At 42.3% G+C, this 17,249-nt stretch overlaps 1 protein-coding gene and 1 pseudogene across 1 annotated transcript in view; one reads left to right on the forward strand and one right to left on the reverse strand.

The window, feature by feature from the left end:
- Positions 1-1,255: 1,255 nt before the first annotated feature.
- SNTN (sentan, cilia apical structure protein) overlaps positions 1,256-17,249 on the forward strand; it is a 55,231-nt gene continuing 39,237 nt past the window's right edge. Inside the window, exons 1-4 of the mRNA XM_069472053.1 lie at positions 1,256-1,365; positions 3,688-3,722; positions 8,369-8,508; positions 12,916-13,051. Of these exons, the coding sequence (XP_069328154.1) occupies positions 1,256-1,365; positions 3,688-3,722; positions 8,369-8,508; positions 12,916-13,051 (421 nt within the window). The remainder of the gene's footprint in view (positions 1,366-3,687; positions 3,723-8,368; positions 8,509-12,915; positions 13,052-17,249) is intronic.
- LOC138388696 (small nucleolar RNA U3) lies at positions 2,118-2,278 on the reverse strand (annotated as a pseudogene).

Consider the following 17,249-nt stretch of genomic DNA (forward strand, 5'->3'; position numbering starts at 1 on the left):
CTCAGGGTCATCACCTGAGGACAGGGGATAATTGCATAGGGTGACTGACCACCTATGACATTAAAACTCTGACCAGCACAGGCAACGGTAATTAATGAGGTCAATCAAACTCTCTTTCACCATCCCAAATTTGAGTGGAGAATGCTAAGGAAATTAGTAAAGAGATAGAGGAAGGAGAAAAAAGAAAACCCATATATAGAAGCAGACAATGAGAGAGTCACATGGTCATTTGATGGTGGACAGTGACCAGTGATGCAGCAATAAGATAACAGTGTCCCTGGAGCCAGCTTGTAGCTCAGCTAATGACTATTCTTAGCTTCTCTCGAGATTTCTATCTCCTCTCACCTATGTACTCACCAGCGACTTACGCAATCGTTTGGCCTGCCTTCCGTGAAGCAGACTTATTTGACTGAGTTGACACATCCTCCCATTTTTTTATAGAAAGGGCTCTAAGCTACCACAAGTGGAATAGCCTCCCTGCTGGTCTTCCTGAATTTACTCTGTCCACCTCTCTAAACCATTACTCACATGAAAGCTGGGGTGATCTTTGCAAAATGTAAATCTAACTTAATTTACCTCCTTGCTAAAAACCCACACATGGTTTCCCATTCTTTTGACATAGAGTAAAAATTCCCTTCCATGACCTACAGGTTCCTGCATGGCCTGGCCACCATGCCTGCTCTTCAGTCTCAGCTTCAGACACACTCCCCCTCGGTCTCTTTGGTCCAGTCACACCGGCCTTCCTCTAGTCCCTTGTGATCACCACACTGCCTCCTGCCACAGGGCTCAGCACAGGCTATTCCATCTGCCTGTAGCAGGGATCCCTTCCCCTTCCGCCTAATTAGCTCCTACTCACCAACAAGCATCACTTCCCTGACTGATGCCAATCTTGAGGCCTCACTGACCTCCCTGACTGGTGCCCATCTCGTGGCACCCGCCTTGCATTAGTACTGTTCACAGGTGTGACTCCTCGGGCCATTACTTGATTAATATCAGTCATTCCCACTAAACTCCCCGAGATCAGGGCCTTTGATTTTGCTCAGTCATGTCCCCAGCACCTTGTACAGGCGCCTGGCCCACAGTAGGTAAGCAAATCATTGTTGAATGCATGAATAATTGAATGTCAACATACGACATTGGGGAAAAGTTTTTCTAGATGTGCTATTGTGTAGTTGTCATGGAGTGAATGACAATAGTAACAGTGGACAAGTGACTGTTGCTTAGGAAGGGCCAACATACAACGGGAGACCAGAGCATGGGTGGCTGTACACACAGCACCCAGGACCAAGCTCTCCACTCGGAAGGGGAGCCCAATCCTTCTGCAGCCCCAACATCCGCCTTAGCATCTAGGAAGATGCCCAAAAGGTCAGTGGCACTTGGCTCTCCTTTATTGAGGTTCATTTATGTTTTCAGGTGTATTTCCAAAGAGGTCATGTCAACAGCTTGACATCCAGGATATTGCCAGTTTGGTGCCCATGACCCACTCCAATCCAGCTTTAAATGGAATTGGAAAAACAAAGAGGACAAACTTGCAGCTTTGACTGCAAACTGAAAAGATGATGTGATTAACACAGCGTCTTTGATCGCCTCTTGAGAAACATTTGTAAATCAAAACTGGTAATGATTTTAACTGCATAGCATATCCTTTCAAATCATTCGTGACAGGGACGAATTGTTTCATATTATTCAAATGTATAAAATTAGGTCTAATAGTGATAAAAATGTTCTTTCTCATGTAATTCCATTTAGGAAATCAACTTTAATTCCAAAAAACATTTTTAGATGACTAATAAGTGCTTCTCTGCTAGGCCCAGGGTAGGGGATATGAAGATAAACCGCATAGTTCCTGCTGCTCAAGGACCTAACAGAGGAGACAGAAAGGCAATTGTGGCAATGGAAAATAATACAAGCCATGTTGCAAGTGCTCATTGTGCAAAGTGAAAGAAACATCCTTCATCCTGTGAAGGAGATAATAATGGTGCTGAGGTTTTAGAAAATCAAGAGGAGCTCACCAAGAAGACCACAGACGGTCTGAGTAGCCCAGAGTCCAGCTTCCTAATGTTATAAGTGAGAAAAAAATGAGGCTCCCAAAGTTGATGAGCCCTTGCCTAGTCAATGCCAAAACCAGATCTTGAACCCAAAACTTCCTTTTAAGACGTTGTCAGAGGTACGATCTAGTTCTGCTATTCTTATTGGCTTTCTAGAAAATGACTCCAACCTTTGGAGGTCAAAAAATCAAGCAACGGACTATAGAAATGATCCCTGAAAGTATAGTCTGAGGTGGGGGGTGGGGGAGGGGATTGGGGTATGCCTACACAATGAGTGCATTGCGCACCGTTTGGGGAGTGGTAACACTTGAAGGTGCTGACTCGGGAAAGGGGGGGTGGGGAAAAATATGAAACTATTGTTTTTAACTTGCACTGTTCACTTAATAATTTATCATGAATATTTCTCATATTATTTCATATCATTGTACAAGAAATAATGTATACATTATGAGGACATACCGTATCTAACAAGATATACTGTTAGACTCTTTGATTCTGTAAAATTAAATTGAAAAAAAAAAAAAAAATCAAGCAAACTTTGATTTGCTGTTTTTAAGGGAGCAACATTCATCTTCCTACCTCTAATAGGGCTACTTTCCACTCTATTTCTCATATAGCAGGTGAAATAATTTCCCCAAATGCAATTCTGACCGATCACATAATTCCCATTGCCCTTGGGATAACAACTAGAGTCCTTCCTAAGGCCTCCAAGGCTCAGCGTGCTGTGGCCCTGGCCCCTGACTTCAGTCACAACTTCCACCATTGATGCCTTCTTTTTCTAGGCTCCTGCCAAGCTGCACTTCCTTTGGTCCTTCAATCATGCCATGATCTCTCCCACTGCAAGGCCTCAGCACACGGGTTCCGTCTGCTTAGAACACTCCTCTTCCCTCTTCACTACTGACTCATTATGCTCAAGCAAAAGGTCGTTACCCTGACTGTAGACTAGGTTAGTCCTTCTCCGCCCTCTGCCATTACAGTTTATTGAGTTACCTGTTTAATAACTGGCTTCTGCACGAGATGTGAAACCCCACGAGGGCAGGAACACGTCTCTATCCTTCATTCATGCATCCCCAACCCTCAGCATAGTACCTAGATTCTTAGGGATGTAGGCTAAGTTGCTGGAACAAATAAACTTCAAAGTCTGAGCATTTTTACAGAACTTATTTTTTCTTTTTCACATAGCAGTTCAGAATGAGGGGTTCCAGGTCTGTGGCAGTTTTACTCCATGCAGCCACATAGGGGCACAGGCTGTTGGAGACCCTCCCATCTTCAACATATGGCTTCCAAAGTCTTCCTGGTAATTTCCATCAGAGTCAGCTGGAAATGGGACAGAGCAAGGAGCAGCCTCCCTGGAAGGTGTTCACTTCTTTTCTGCTCCTTTTCCATTTGAGGAAACCTACTCACCTGGCCACATAACTGCAAGGAAGACTGGACCATGTGGGCTTGCTGGCCAGCCAGGATCAGGCACTACTCTACTACGTAGGTCAGGCAAGGGGACAAAGGATTTGGGTAGAGAGAATGCTCAGTCAATATTTACTGGAAAAAAATAATTTTTAAATCATCGTATTGCTTCGCTTTAGATGCTGATATCAATACTCAAACTCCCAGAATCATTATGTTTCTTTCATTTTTTTGGCAGCGTTTCAATATCCAAACAACTAGCTTCAATAAAAGGTAAGGCATGGGATGACCGAGATGTGTGGGTTTCTGCTCTACCGTGATGGCATGCCAAGAGTTAAAAAAAAAAAATAGGACATCAAAGGATGCCAGAGATGTAAGGGGACTTTTGGATAAATCATCAAACATTTATGATGTTTTTAAGATTTGGGAACTGAGGTCCCATGGTAGGAATTAGTTTGCTTAAACTTAGCCCATGCAAGGCAGAGCTGAGACCCCGGGTCCCCTGACTCCTAATGCAGTGTTCTTCTCACCGTATGCAGTTGCTCCTCCATGGGCAGCATCTTCGGGCTGTCTAGAGCAGGACCATGAGTATCTGACTCATAAACGTTCAGTGAAACTCAGGATGCAATCAACCCCCAGCTGCCTGGTTGATTGAGTGAGAACTACAGTGTGGCCAACTTCCAGTGTGTAATTATTTGCCCTTGGAATTCAATCGTATAGTAAAATATCTTTAGAAATTATGACATTGCCACAGTATATACTTAGTTCATTATCTTACTCCAAAATGTGCAGCTTCACGTGTCTGCAGAGTAACAAGCGCAGCTGGATGTTACTGCCTTTCAGTTGTTTTCCCTCCTAGATGGCCAGCCAGTATCTTCAGAAGAGACGCTTTATATTCGTATTTAAATAAATCTCCCTCTTTATAAAAATATTTTCACACTATTACGACAAAACAGATCTATGATTTCTGTTTCAACAAGTTACACAATCTCAGGTACTTTTGAGAATGGTTCCATCACATTTCTAACCTAACTTCTCCCTCTGGGAGGTTGAGGGGGTTTTGTAACTCTATCACCCCCACTGCCCGCCGCCCCAACCTCCCACCCCCACACCAACCATTCCTGGCATCGACTCCTTAAGTTGGACCACTGAGCTGCATTTATTCCCAGGCCTGAAGAAACCACAGGATAAACATGGCCCATCTTCCCAGAAAGTATTTTATTCAATGGGGAGCAATCTGAAATGTTATTCATTGAACTCAGACGTGGATGAGAGTCAATACGAACCCACATTTTCTCTGCTGACTGCTTGGCCTGACGCCCTTGATCTGATGGGAAGTGGGGATGTGATGCGAGCACATCTTTGTCTCCAACACTCAGGGTAGTTTTGCAGTGGGAAAGTTCGAGAAGTACTGAAGTATTGGGAAAATTACTGGCCTAAAGAGTGGAGAGCAGGGACCTAGTTTTTAGCTCTGCCATGTATTAACTACTAACAACTTCTCTTCTGTAGTTTTTTAATTCTTCATCCACAAAAATAACTGATATGAGGAAAAGTTCTAAAATGAGGTGAATCTGATAGCTTGCTGTTTTGAGAATGGAGTTTCTACAACACTAAAGTATTAGAACTCCCTAAATCAAGTGCTTAAGGTTTAGTGTTCCAGGGCAGGTAAGGAGGAAGAGGCAGAGAATTGTTCTGAAGTTCAAGTTAGCTCGGTTCAACACACGTATACTGAGGCCCACAACACTCCAGGGCCTGGGCATGAATGCACAGATATAATAAATAAGATGTAGTGACTGTCCTCAGGGAACATACTGTCCTCAGGGAACATACTGTCCAATGTGCTGGCCCAAGATGGTGGCTGCCAGCCACATATCTACCCAGCACTTGAAATCTGGGTAATTGGAATTGAGATGAATAAGACTTAAGAGACTTAGTAGGAAAAAAAGTGTAAAATATCTCAATAAGTTGACTGACTACCTTGATTACATGTTAATATGACAATTTTTTAACATATTGGGTTAAACAACATGTTGGGTTAAATAAATTATTATTAAAATTAATTTCACCTGTTTCTTTTTCCTTTTTTAATGTGGCTACCAGAAAATTTAAAATTATCGTCATGGCTCACATTATATTTCTTTTGGGCAGCACTGATCCAGAAGATAATTTGGACAGAAAAACATGTTTAAGTGTGAGGGTTATGAAAGGTTGTGCTAGGGAACTACAGAAGCACAAAGGAGGGACGTGTAGCCTCGTCGCCGGGTTCGGGAAAGAGTCCTACAGAATACTCTGCCTGAAAAGGCAACACCTAGAGGCAGTGTGTGCTGTGGTTTGGAACCAGACTGGTTGTGTGATCTTAGACAAGCTATTTGACCTCTCTGTGCCTCAGTTTCTTCATTTCAAAGGTGAGGATGCTATTAGGACTTACCTCCTAGGGCCGACATATGAATTTAATGAGTTGAATCACATCCATTCATCCCACTGAGGCACAGCTGGGGTGCACAGTAGGAGCTGCGTAATTGTTCTTTATGACTGTCCCCCAGAACACAAGTTCCAAGAAGTCAGAGATTGTTTCTGATGCCGCTTACTGCTCTGTACCCAGAACTAACACAAGGCCTGGCAATAAAGACTTGCCGATAAATACTTGTTGGATGCGTAGAGTGTGTGTGGAACTGCACACAGGTCAATATTATTAAAGTGTAAGCTGTGAGCTAGGGAAGGGCAACGTGGCTTGATGCCCTCCCCTGCACCCCCATTCCAGAGGCAAGAGGGCCAATGAAAAATGCCCAAAGAGAAACAGCAATGCCTTGCGTTTTGAATTGCGCTCAGCCCTGGCAATATGCTTTCACATGCTAGTTTACAACTCTGCGAGTCAGAGAGGGAAGGAATTTGGAGGCAACCTGCTGGGTTTATTAAGGGAAGAACCCAACCATAAAAACAAGAAACTAAAGAGTCTCACAAAATACCATCAGCGCTGGTAGGATAGCCAAAGCTCCTCGTTATCTTTTATTTTTAATATTTTTAGTGCTGTTTTTGCCAGGAACATATGCTATTTTATAGTCAAGGGGTAAATGCATGCTGTTTTTTAAAAGAGATGGAGGACAAGAATGAGAGGTTGGCTTGTCCAGATGGAATTCCCACTCAGAGTGTAATCAGACCTAAACTTCAGCAGAGGGTTGAAAAATGTCCAGATTCCACAACCACCATCGGGAAGCAAGGAGATGTTCCTAAGTGGCCTATCTTTCTATGGGCTCTGAAGTCAAACAGACTTTCAAATCCTCACTTTGTCACTTCTTAGCAATGCGACCTTTATTCCACCCAAATATAGCCTGGGCCCTACTCAGAGATGCAGTCAAAACTGAGACTGCCCCACACACTCCCTCCCTTCACCCATTCGTCTTAACTCTTGTCCCTCTGCCTCATTTTAATTGAAAAATAGATGCTTAAAACCTTTCAATGCCTTCTCTTTCCACTTTGAAGAAAATCCTTATTCCTTTGCATGGCCTATAAGCCCTGCATGATCTAGCGCCTGCCTACTTTGCAGATCAAACACTCTTCCACCTCCCAGACTCCAACCATAACTGTCTTCTTTCCGCTCCTCCAGCACGCCAGTCTCCTTCTAATCTCAGCCTTTGCACACGCAGCCAGCTTCCTGAACCTGGAACCCTCAGCAAAGCCCTAATCCCACCTTTCGCATGGCTGGCTTCTTCTCACCCTGCTCATCTTAGCTGAAATGCTAATCTACTTCCAGAGGCCTTCCAGACAACCTATCTAAGTAGTTTTCCTCCCAGACCCACTCTGGAATTTTTTTCCAGTTGCTGAACCTCCTTTGCTTCCTATAACACAAGTTGCAAATATGTATATTATGTATGTACATGGACAAGTAATTATCAAATATATCTAAAACAAATATATTAACATATGTATGCACACACATATACTCTTGACTATTATTTATTTCTCCACTAGATTGTAAGATATATGAGGCCAGAGATCCCATCTGGTTTTGTCCCCTCTGTATGCTGAGTCCCTTAGGCAAATATCAGGTACATAGTAAGTGCTCAATACAAAAATCACATTATTCCAACTGAACATCATTCTTTGAAGCTATAATTTTTGTGCATTACCTGGACTGAAAGCTGTGAGATTTCTTCTTTCCTTCTTATTCATTCATTCATTCATTCATTCAATAGCATTTATTAGCAGACATTTGTGCTGGTCACTGAAAATACAGTGACAATCTTCCTCATGGAGATTGCTTTCTAGTTGGGGAGAAAGGCAGTTAAATGTGATAACTGTAAAGTAAGATGAGTTCTTTACTAGGGTTATGTTGGTGACCAAGAGAACACAGAGCAAAAGAATTTTCTTCTTGGTACCTTGTGCATTTCTCTGTGCTCACTAGAACACACTGGAAAGGAATGAATTGGCACTGCCTTTTCAAGGAGCTGAGCCGAGAGAAACCAGCAGGGAGATCACTCTGAGGCTGCAAGTCAAAGGCAGCCCTTATCTGTCATTAGATCAAAGAGCTCGTCCTGAATGTCATTCTTCTTTATCATACTGATGTGAAGCGATGCTGTGTCTGAATTATAATATAAATTCCACAAGAACAGGATTTTGTTTTCTTTAGTGAGGGATCCTTAATGCCAAGGACTAAGCCTAGCATGCAGCAGGTGCTCCATAAATATTTTGTTGAATAACCGAAAGAAATGATAGATCAGAAAACCAAAGCTTAGAGAGGTGAGGCGTTATCTGCTAATTCTACCACTCCCAGCTCGGGAGCCACAGGCCCAAGGACAGGGTCACGCTGACATACACCTTCCAAACCTGTTCCCACAGGTCCCTTGGAAGATACAGCCCTGTGTCTGGGGAAGGGTGGTTTCTAATCTGGGCTGCCTTGCTGCACATTTCTTCTCTCATAGCTCTGCGGAAGGGCTCCGATCTGGAAAAAGCCATTGCCACCACCGCCTTGATTTTTAGAAACTCTTCTGACCCTGATGGTAAACTTGGAAAACCTACTGCCAAAACTCTGCTGCAGACGCAATTCAGGAATTTCACAGAGGTGAGAGAGCTAATATGCAGGAATAAATAGAGGCCCCACCATCCTGGCTGACACCAGCTCTGGGGCCCCATCATGATGTTTCACTCCACAAATGTTTATTGAGAACCTGCCTCATCCCAGGCAGCGACCTGGGCACTGGAGTTAATACAGTGAACAAGCTAGCAATCCCGCAGAGTAAAGGAATATGCTCAAAAAGTAATCAGAAATGCTCAAAGGATGTGAAAGACTAGGGCACCCAGTAGGAAAGTAAAACAGAGGAACCAGCTTGGGGCACTTGATCAAAGAAGGGCTCGTGGAAAATTAAAATACTGCTGAGATCTGAAAAGTGAGCAGGCTTAGCTCAGTATGGGGGGGTGAGAAGATGACATTCCAAGCAGAGGGAATTGCTTATGCAAAGGCCCTGAGGCAGGTTGAAGATCAGAGGGAAGGCCAGTATGTGGTTGGTGGGCAGTGGAGGTAAGAAGCAGTGGGGGAGGAAGCTGGGGAGGGGAGAAGACAAATCTTACAGAGGCATAGCCTGAGGGCAGGAGGAAGCAGGAATGGTTTCTAAGTTCAGGTCTAAGAAATTACACCAGCTGCTGCCCACAGCACAAACTGGGGTGGAGGTGGAGACAGTTAGGAAGGAAGGGAGTCTCCTTGGGGAAGCAATCCAAGCAAAACATGATGATGGCTTGGATTAGAATGGTGAAGAAGGAGGGAAACAGACAAAGATGAGAGACCTCAGGAAGGTGGAATGAACAGGATCTGAAAATGGACTGGCTGTGCGAGTTGGTGGACAGGAGAGCAAATGCTGACACCCCAGTTTCTCTGGTCCCCTTCCCAGAGAAGAGAAAGATTGTAAAAGAAGCAGATCTGAGGTGTGGTGGGGGTTGGCAGAGGTGGGGAGGTCCATTAGGATGTGTCCATTTCAAGATGTCTGTGAACTATTCAAGTGAAGAAACTCAAGCAGCAACAGGATATATGAGTTGGGAGGTGAGAATAGAGATCTTTGTTCAAATTACAGAAATGAGAGTTGAGCGTACATAAACATCACTGACTTAAACAGAGTCACCTAAAGCACCTAGAGGTATATTTCTCAAACTTCAGTCATTCCAACATCATCTTCAGTCTTTTTCCCACATCTGCCTACAGACTGTATTATCGTTTACTTTGAACTTTTTCTTTACGTTTCTCTATACCTAAATAAATTTTTGTAAGGGCACTTTATCACTATGCTAAATATAAAAGTGGAAGATGATAATGAAAAATAGATGACTAGTAATTCTCATTTAATATTTATTCTCGTATCACCTAAAATTACATTTACATTCTACCAGCAGTGTTGATGCTTTGGGAAGTACTGGCTTAGGGAAAATGTGCAAGAAGAAAAGAGGGCCTCATACTAGGCTAAACCACCCATATTTATTGGTAGGTAGAGCAAGAAAAAACACAGAGGCAGTCTCTAAGCTTTTATGTGTGTTCTGAGATATTAAAAAGATGGTATTCTATATACATATATGCTATGGCATATATATATGGTTTTAGTGTACTACAGTTATATAAGATGTCACTCCCTGGGGAGAGCTGAGTCAAGGGTACAACTTCCTGTGAGTCAATGATTATTGTAAAAATAAGAGAGAGAGAGAGAGAGAGAATATAGTGTGATACACAGAAAAATGATTGGAAAGAAATGTTAATAAAGGTAGCTATCTTTGGGTAATGGGATAAAGGGTTATGTTCACATTCTTCCTTTTTAGTTTTTTTTTTTTTAATGTTCTATATTCAACATGTATTACTCCTGAAATATTTTTTAAGAAAAGCTATTTTTTTCCAGGCAGAAATATCAGTCAGAATTTAACAAGAGATAAAAAGTTTTGGGGACTATTTAAAGAACAGGTGGGTGAATAAATCCTATAACATTTGCCTGCATCTGAGGCCAAAAGAAATGACATATACCAAAGAGAAAAAGGGCTCATTACCTCATGGCCTGGAAAATCCTCAGTAAGCTTTTAACAAATATGAAAATGAAGATCTAGTGGATGTATCATCTTGATGTAACTTATAAATCCTCCAAAAACACCAGAGGAAAAATAATTAAAACCAAAGTCATTAGGAAAGACACCTTCAGCCTCATGTCCCTCAGGGGAGGCTAACTAAGCCCAAGAAAGGCAGCCAATATTGTGATCTCTCCAGCAGCAGACACACACAAGCCTCAGGGTAATCCTGCCCTGTGCCCGAGAAGAGAGGCAGAGAGCAGAGCCTTATTTCATGGACTCAAGGAGACAGTTCATCCTGGGGCATTCTCTGTATCAGTGGTGATAGTTTACCTGCACTCAGCAAACATGCATGGTAATGCCTGTCAGAACGCTGCCTCGGCCCAACTACTCCACTGCGTGAGATTCCCGAAGGCAGGTGCGTGCACATGAGTCAAGGCCAAAAGGTGGCAGAAGCCCACTTCATTCCCAACTGGGCTTTCTCCTAAATTCCCAGGGCAAACTGAACTGGTCCTTTTGGCTAAGGCCTGAATTCTAAGAGGAACATCTTCTTTCCCATAAGCCTAAACGTAATTTTTGGGATCTTATCACCCTATAGCCAGTCAGATAGAATAAAACCAAGCACCAAAAGGCTCTGCTAACAAGATGCAAAAACAAGATGGTAGGTCACACCCCAGGAGGACTAGACCTCAGTCAACTCTCTGCTCTTACAATATGCAGAAAAGAGAGAGAAGGAAGACCTACACCCAACTTGGACCTTTGAGCAAACAGTGTATCATTCTGCTATGAAGGTGGTCCTATTTCTATCTTGGACTCTAACTCTTTCCAGATAGCATTCAGCTGTCTTGGAGGGAGAGGATGGAGAGCTCCCTTGGCCCCCACTGATAGGATGACTTTTCTAGAAGAACCAGCCTAGAGAAACCAGAATGGGTCTAAGCCTCTAAGAGGAATTTCCCATCATACCAAAAGTGCCTAAGTTATGGCTGTGATGGTTTTTTGACACCTAGCACATGGGTGAGCTTTTAGGGTTGAACTAAATGCAAACATAGTTCAGTATAATAGTGAATCAAATGACTTTAGCACTTTTAATGTCACTGGGGAAGACATTCCACAAGCTGTAGTTTGAAACCAAAAAAACTCTCCATTTATATACTATTCAGATGTTTTCCTTCAATCTGTTTATAAGGACTATGAACTTGGATTTTATTTATGATCAAACTAAATGCTGAACAATATTCCAAAGCACATATTTTCTTTTAGCAAATTTTATTCTATATATCTGGATAATCTTAAGGCTCAAGTGATAAACACATAATGGATACCTTCCCTAACAAAAGGATTATATTTTGAAAATCTGAAAACATAACAATATCTGTATTCAAAGAAAGGCAGGATAGCTTAGCAGTTAAGAGCATTGGCTCCAGAATCAGCTAGACAAGGCTACAAAATCCTGGCTGCACACTCAAAGCTGCTGGCTTGTGGCAAGTTACTTACTTCTCACTAGTCTCTGATACTGCATCCATAGAATGAGGATAATCATAGAACATATTCAATAAGGTCACTGTGAAGATTAAATGAGATAACCCATGAAAAGATTTAACACAATGCTTGACTGGTAGCACTGGTGGCAACTTGACAGGGTATTGTCGTTAATAATATGTTTATTATTTCCTATGGTTTGGATGTTTGTCCCCTCCAAACCTCATGTTAAAATTTGATTCCCAGTGGTGGAAGTGGGGCTTAATTGGAGGTGTTTGGGTCATGGGGTTTGATATCTCATGAATAGATTGATACCCTCCCTTGGGGGACAGTGAGTTCTTGCTCTGTTAGTTCTCACGAGAGCTGATTGTTAAAAAGAGGCAGGTATCTCCCCTCCCCTCTTGCTTCTTCTCTTGCCATGTGATCTCTGCACATGCTGGCTCCCTTCACCTTCCCCCATGAGTGGAAGTAGTGTAAGGCCCTCACCAGATGCAGATACCCAATCTTGAACTTTTCAGCCATCAGAATTATGAGACAGGCCAGGCACAGTGGCTCACGCCTGTAATCCTAGCACTCTGGGAGCCCCGGGGGAGGAGGATCTCTTGAGGTCACGAGTTTGAAACCAGCCTGAGCAAGAGTGAGCCTCCTTCTCTACTAAAAATAGAAAAATTAGCCAGGTGTGGTGGCATGTGCCTGTAGTCCCAGCTACTTTGGAGGCTGAGGCAGAAGGATTGCTTGAGCCCAGGAGTTTGAGGTTGCTGTGATCTAGCCTGATGCCACAGCACTCCAGCCTGGGCAACAGAGCAAGACTCTGTCTTAAAAAAAAAAAAAGAATTGTGACACAAATAAACCTTTTTCTCTTAAAAATTAGCCATACTCATTATTGTTTATTATCTGTAAACCTAAGTTCTATATAATAAATTAGGTGTTTACTTATTCTTCTTTATTTTCACAGGGACAAGAAACCAAGCCACAATACAGAGAGATCCTTTCTGAACTTGATGAGCACATCGAAAATAAGCTTGATTTTGAGGACTTTATGATCTTGCTCTTAAGCATCACTATCATGTCAGATCTTCTGCAAAACATATGTGTGTACAAATTATGAAATAAACAGCTTTAAATATGTGGTAGGCTAAAACAATGACAAAAGATGGTGTTAAATGATTATTTTTTTCCATCTCATTTTTAATTAATTGAATATACTGATCATGCATCTGGGATTGCCTAGCATGGTTCTGATTGCTAATATTCAGACCCAATATAACTTCAAAACTTTACACATGTTCTTCAGGAATGTTTAAATAATATCATCTCTGGGTACTTCACAATATGATAGATTTGATGCCACTGAATATCAAATTGCTTTTGCTGAGTCAATGGTGACGTAGAGCACTCTACCTAGACCTAGAGTCAGTGAGGCACTCATTCAGTCATTCATTAAATTTTTGTTGAGCATTTACTTGCTGGTACTGCTGAGAATACAGTAATGAACTGGCCAGACAACATCTTCCCTCAGACATGCTTGCAGAAGTCTAGCAGAAGAGATGAACATTGCACAATTTTTAATCAATTGCATATACTGTATAGATATAATCAATATAAGGGCTATAGGATGCTAAGACATTATTACCTGATGTGGGTTCATAGGTCAGAGAAGCTTTACTGACATTCCATAATAGACTTAAAACCAAATCCATGGCTGCAAAAAATATGGGTGGAAAGTAGGATTGTCCACAAATGGACACAAGGAAATTTTTGAAAGGGATTGAAATGTTCTCTATGTTAGTTGTGGTGGTGGTTACGTGACTACATGCATTTGTCAAACTCTTAGAACTGCACACAAAAAAGGGTGAATTTTACTGTATGTCAATTATACCTGAATAAATCTGACTTGACAAAAAATAAAACCCAATATCTTTGTAATCTCTGACCATGGCTTAACCCCTAACTCCCTGAGATTCTGATCTAAAAGTGGTCATATCCAAAGAACCACACTCCCCGTGACCACCTTCTGTATTCCCAAGCTTAAATCAATCTCTCACACACATACACACAATTCCTGGACTTTTGAGACAGACTCTCACAGAGACTTTTATTAATGTAAGGTCTTGCCTGAGGACAGCAGGCATGGGGATGGACACCAAGGGCCCCCAGAAAGGACACTGGGCAATAGTCAGAGCCACAGCCTAAATTGACCACTGGCTGTCACAGGTGCCATCTTACTCCCTTACTCAAGGGAGGTATGATGTCCCCATTTTCCAGCTGCAGGAACTGAGGTTTAGAGTGGCTAAATGATGGTCCAGGATCATCCAGGTAATCAATGGCAGAGCCAGAATTCTGATACAAAGGAAGAACAGAGGTACCAAAAGGGGAGTGGAAAGAGAAGACCATGTTTTCCAGCTCTCACTCCCATTTTGCTCCAGTCCTGTGCTAAGCTCTACAGTCAGGTAGTCAGTCACCTAACATGCATTGCACCTCTGCTACAGGCTGATGCCAAGAGAAAGGCAAGGAGGAACGAGTCCCAGTCCTTATCTTCCAGGAGTTTATGGCTGGCAAAACATGTATGTAAATGTGAGAGTATTCATGCTGTTCACCAAACATTTCTACTCTCCTGTCAAACACATAGTGGGACTATGCTTCTTTTCAGTTGAGAGTGTCCATCCTTTGGCTGCTAACATTTGAGCTGAAGTGACAAGTGTCAATTCTGGGTGGAAACTTTGAGAGCCTGCATCAAACCACTACTCTGTTTCCCTGGGATATGATAACTGGCAACACGCCCCATGGAGGCTGCTCCCTCAGCTTCAGTCCTGCAGGAGGCCCATGTGGAGCAGCCCGGACAGACTGATATGGACATGTTGCTTAAGGAAGAAATAAATCTTGTTGGTTCAGCAAGAAAAGACTTTTATTCATTGTAAAATCATCATAACTTCCCAAGGCCCTTTCTCATCTCCCATTGTCTTCCCAGCCCAAGAGAGTAAGCCTCATATATATATATTAAGAAAACTCTTTCAGGAGGGTTTTTCACTCTTGGTCCGATGAAGCATTACCTCATCCTGTCATGTTCCAAATCCACCAAAACCCATCTCCTTGGCCCTCCCCACTTCCCAAACTTCAGGCATTCTAAATCCAAGAGTTTACAGACCATGTGAGGGAAAGCTCCAGACTTTACCCTCTCTCACTGTTTTAACAGGAGGCAAGTATGTTGAATAGGAGCATTCAGACTCAATTATCTAACACAAGAAGGAGAAAAAAATTAAAGAAAATTTATTTTATATCCAGCTTTCAAAGTCTTTCTGCTTTGAGCTGTTTTTGTTTAGAATTGAGTGAGAAAAAAGAGCAAAGTTTCTTTTCTCCTTTTTTTTGGGACAAACACAGGGCTCATACTATGTGCCAGGCACTGTTCTAGGAGCTTCACAGACTGTAACTCATTTAACCGCCCATAACAACCCTGTGAAAGAGGTATCATTATTATGACCATCTCACAGATGAAGAAACTGAAACACAGAGGTTTTTATTTTCCCAAAGTCACACAACTAGCAGGTTTGAGAGTTTTCTGCCCTCCCTGAAGGCATTGTTAATTTTGTTTTAATATTAGGTTTCATTGTGAGCAATAATATTATAACTCAACAAAAATAGCTGTGGACATTTCAGGCACTGTGTAAGAAGAGATAGCAGTACCAGCTGGGCCCTGGAGAACCATTTGGCATTCCTCAAATAGAACTCTGTGGGCTGTTCTCCCTCAAAGTCCTTTGTGTTTCAGCCTCAAGTAGCTGAATATGGCAACCTTGGTGGCCAATTAGAAGGTCAAATTCACACCTTTCAGAGGAGGAAATATGAGAGCCTGGCCATTGGTATGATGAAGAATCTTGGAGCCCTTCCAACCCTCTGGACTCCCAGTAAGAATTTTTTGAAAATCCAACCCAGATGGAAAGTCACGCTCCTCTGAGGGGGATATCAATTATAGAATCTCTTTTAGCCTGATGCAAAGATTGCAAACAGAACAAAAGCACATGTACGTGTTGAAGCATCAGTGACAGATAAATCAATGAGCATGATGCTAAGACACCAGATCATAGGAGTTCCACTTCTTGGTTCCAGTCCCAGGACCATGAGCTCTACTCTTAAAACCCAGGTGCCATGTTGAAACTGTTACTTAACATCACCAGTGAGATTGTGATGCAAATCCATCTTGAGATCCCTTGGTTGCAAGAGAAAAAAATCACTCCAATTACACACACATATATATATACATGAAAACATATACAAAGGAAAAAGGGAAGAGTTCTATTAATATTTATCAATAAGTTACAGGGGCATATAATGAAGTGAAAAGGCAGAGAATGCAATGAATGTCCACAAAATACTAGAAATAGCAATAGAAGGCAAAACTATGGTTTCTCTCTTAGTCACTCTCAAATGCATTGGTTTCTTATCTCTGCTTCTCTCTGCTTGTGGTCATCATTCTGCATTCTCTTTTTCTCCCTCTATCTCTCTTTCTATCTCTCACTCCTACCAGCTCTTTCTGCTTCTTGGCACAAGAGCCAAACACCATATCCCCATTGCTGACTTTACTTCTCTCTTTAAATGCTCAACAGATATGCCATAGCATCTCAGAAGCCCCAACTCCAGCCCCCAGGAGAGAGAAGCTGACTGGCTGAGTTTGAGTAGGGACTACTCCTAATCCAGTTGTCTGTGGTCAAGCAGGAAAATCACATGCCCACTCAGCGGGACTATGGGAGCTGACTCTTTGCAGGATATGTGGCCAGGTTCTCAAAGAAGAAAAGGAGGAACTGGGGAGGAAATGATTGATAGAGGAAATTATAAGAATCTCTAGCACAAAATCCATAACTTTGGACTAGAAGGGCAATGTTATTTGCTTCTCAAAAATGGGCTCAGCAAAAGTGTCTTGATGGAATAATTCCATTTGTTACTCCAAGTAAAACCTTTGTGCATTGTCACTGTATAAAAGAAGCTAACCTGAGCCTCCCTGGGAAGTTTTCCTATGATTAAATATAGCCAAGATATTCCTATACAAGAGCTGTGGCACCCTTGCAATTTGGAGAGCATGACAGAAACATACCCAATCCTAGAACCCCTAATTTTCTTTATTTTAACATCTAAAAATGGGTCCAACTATGAGATCAGGATTTATGCTTTAAATAGTCCTTTGTAAGAATGGGGGAGAGGGCTGGAAGAAAACGAACAGCAGTCCCGTTCATCAGCTGACCTTCTGCAGTGGTAGAACCAAGAAGAGCTCTTGGGGACATGAGTTTGCTGAATACAGCA

The sequence above is a fragment of the Eulemur rufifrons genome, chromosome 7 (genome assembly GCF_041146395.1).
Source record: "Eulemur rufifrons isolate Redbay chromosome 7, OSU_ERuf_1, whole genome shotgun sequence".
Classification (NCBI taxonomy): Eukaryota; Metazoa; Chordata; class Mammalia; order Primates; family Lemuridae; genus Eulemur; species Eulemur rufifrons.